The sequence below is a fragment of the Symphalangus syndactylus genome, chromosome 8, assembly GCF_028878055.3.
Source record: "Symphalangus syndactylus isolate Jambi chromosome 8, NHGRI_mSymSyn1-v2.1_pri, whole genome shotgun sequence".
NCBI lineage: Eukaryota > Metazoa > Chordata > Mammalia > Primates > Hylobatidae > Symphalangus > Symphalangus syndactylus.
The window spans coordinates 99,695,474-99,697,441 of NC_072430.2; the positions used below are offsets into that span (position 1 = coordinate 99,695,474).

Consider the following 1,968-nt stretch of genomic DNA (forward strand, 5'->3'; position numbering starts at 1 on the left):
CTGCTTCAGCCTCCCGAGTAGTGGGGACTACAGGCACGCACCACCATGCCCAGCTAATTTTTGTATTTTTAATAGAGGCAGGGTTTCACCATGTTGGCCAGGATGGTCTCAATCTCTTGACCTCGTGATCTGCCCGCCTCAGCTTCCCAAAGTGCTGGGATTATAGGTGTGAGCCATCGTACCCCGCCAACAAAATGTATGCTTAATCCTACCTACTAACCTAACTACACATCAGGAAATTCAGAACCTATTCCTTTTGCAAGCTGACTTTCTCTAAGAAAAGCAAAATGAAAAAACCTTGACATGATCCATCAGAATATGTAATAGTAAAGACCAAAATGCACTGTGATATAGTGAAAAGAATAACAACATAGAAGTTTAAAAACTTGCTCTTTTACCAAGGACCCGCTAACATGGGCCGCGTTCATACCAAAACCGTGAACAAGGCGGCCCAGGTCATCATAGAAAAGTACTACACGCGCCTGGGCAACGACTTCCACACGAACAAGCACGTGTGCAAGGAGATCGCCATTACCCCCAGCAAAAAGCTCCGCAACAAGATAGCAGGCTATGTCACACATCTGATGAAGCGGATTCAGAGAGGCCCAGTAAGAGGTATCTCCATCAAGTTGCAGGAGGAGGAGAGAGAAAGGAGAAACAATTATGTTCCTGAGGTCTCAGCCTTGGATCAGGAGATAATTGAAGTAGATCCTGACACTAAGGAAATGCTGAAGCTTTTGGACTTCGGCAGTCTGTCCAAACTTCAGGTCACTCAGCCTACAGTTGGGATGAATTTCAAAATGCCTCGGGGACCTGTTTGAATTTTTTCTGTAGTGCTGTATTATTTTCAATAAATCTGGGACAACAGCAAAAAAAAAAAGAAGTTTAAAAACTTGAAATATAGGCCGGGCACAGTGGCTCACGCCTGTCATCCCAGCACTCTGCCAGTCCAAGGCAGGCAACCACCTGAGGTCAGGAGCCCAAGACCAGCCGGGCCATGGTGAAACCCCGTCTCTACTAAAAATACAAAAAATTAACAGGGTGTGGTGATGCGTGCCTGTAATCCCAGCTACTCAGCAGGCTGAGGCAGGAGAATCACTTGAACCCAGGAGGCGGAGGTTGCGGTGAGCTCAGATCTTACCATTGCACTCCAGCCTGGGCAACAAGAACGAAACTCCATCAAAAAAAAAAAAAAAAGCTTGTAATCCCAGCACTTTGGGAGGCCGCGGCGGGCGGATCACGCGGTCAGGAGATCGAGACCACGGTGAAACCCCGTCTCTACTAAAAATACAAAAAAATTAGCCAGGCGTGGTGGCGGGCGCCTGTAGTCCCAGCTACTCAGGAGGCTGAGGCAGGAGAATGGCGTGAACCCGGGAGGCAGAGCTTGCAGTGAGTGGAGATTGTGCCACTGCACTCCAGCCTGGGCGACAGAGTGAGACTCCGTCTCAAAAAAAAAAAAAAAACAAAAAACTTGAAATATAGTCTAAATTGTGCCCACTAATTAGCTGGGTAACTTTGGAAAAAAATGTTTAAATGGGCCTCACTTTACACACTGAGGAAGGCAGGATTTATTGACTAAACAAAAAATCTTCAAGAGCCCTCTAGCTCTATTATTTTCTAATTCTTCAGTTTATCTATTGCATTTTTTCCTTTATTTTTATGATTTTTTGAAATATGATTTTTGGCACATTGATTTAATTTTCTAGTTGTTAAATTATTTGAGAGATCATTTAAATTCTTTAAAAATCAGACCAGGTGCAGTGGCTCACGCCTGTGATTCCAGCACTTTGGGAGGCCAAGGCAGGCAGATCACTTGAGGTCAGGAGTTTGAGACCAGCCTGGCCAACATAGTGAAATCCCATCTCTACTAAATAAATAAATTAATTATTTAAAAATCTAAAAAGGAGCCAGGCATGGAGGCTCACACCTGTAATCTCAGCTACTTAGGAGACAAAGGCAGGAGGATCA

The 1,968-nt window shown here is 44.8% G+C and overlaps 1 protein-coding gene across 1 annotated transcript; it reads left to right on the forward strand.

Annotated features, from left to right (window-relative positions):
* Positions 1 to 392: 392 nt before the first annotated feature.
* On the forward strand, positions 393 to 883 carry LOC129488214 (small ribosomal subunit protein eS17-like). The gene has a single exon (XM_055290091.2). It carries the CDS (start codon positions 414 to 416, stop codon positions 819 to 821), a length of 408 nt encoding a protein of 135 aa, XP_055146066.1. The 5' UTR covers positions 393 to 413; the 3' UTR covers positions 822 to 883.
* Positions 884 to 1,968: the final 1,085 nt, after the last annotated feature.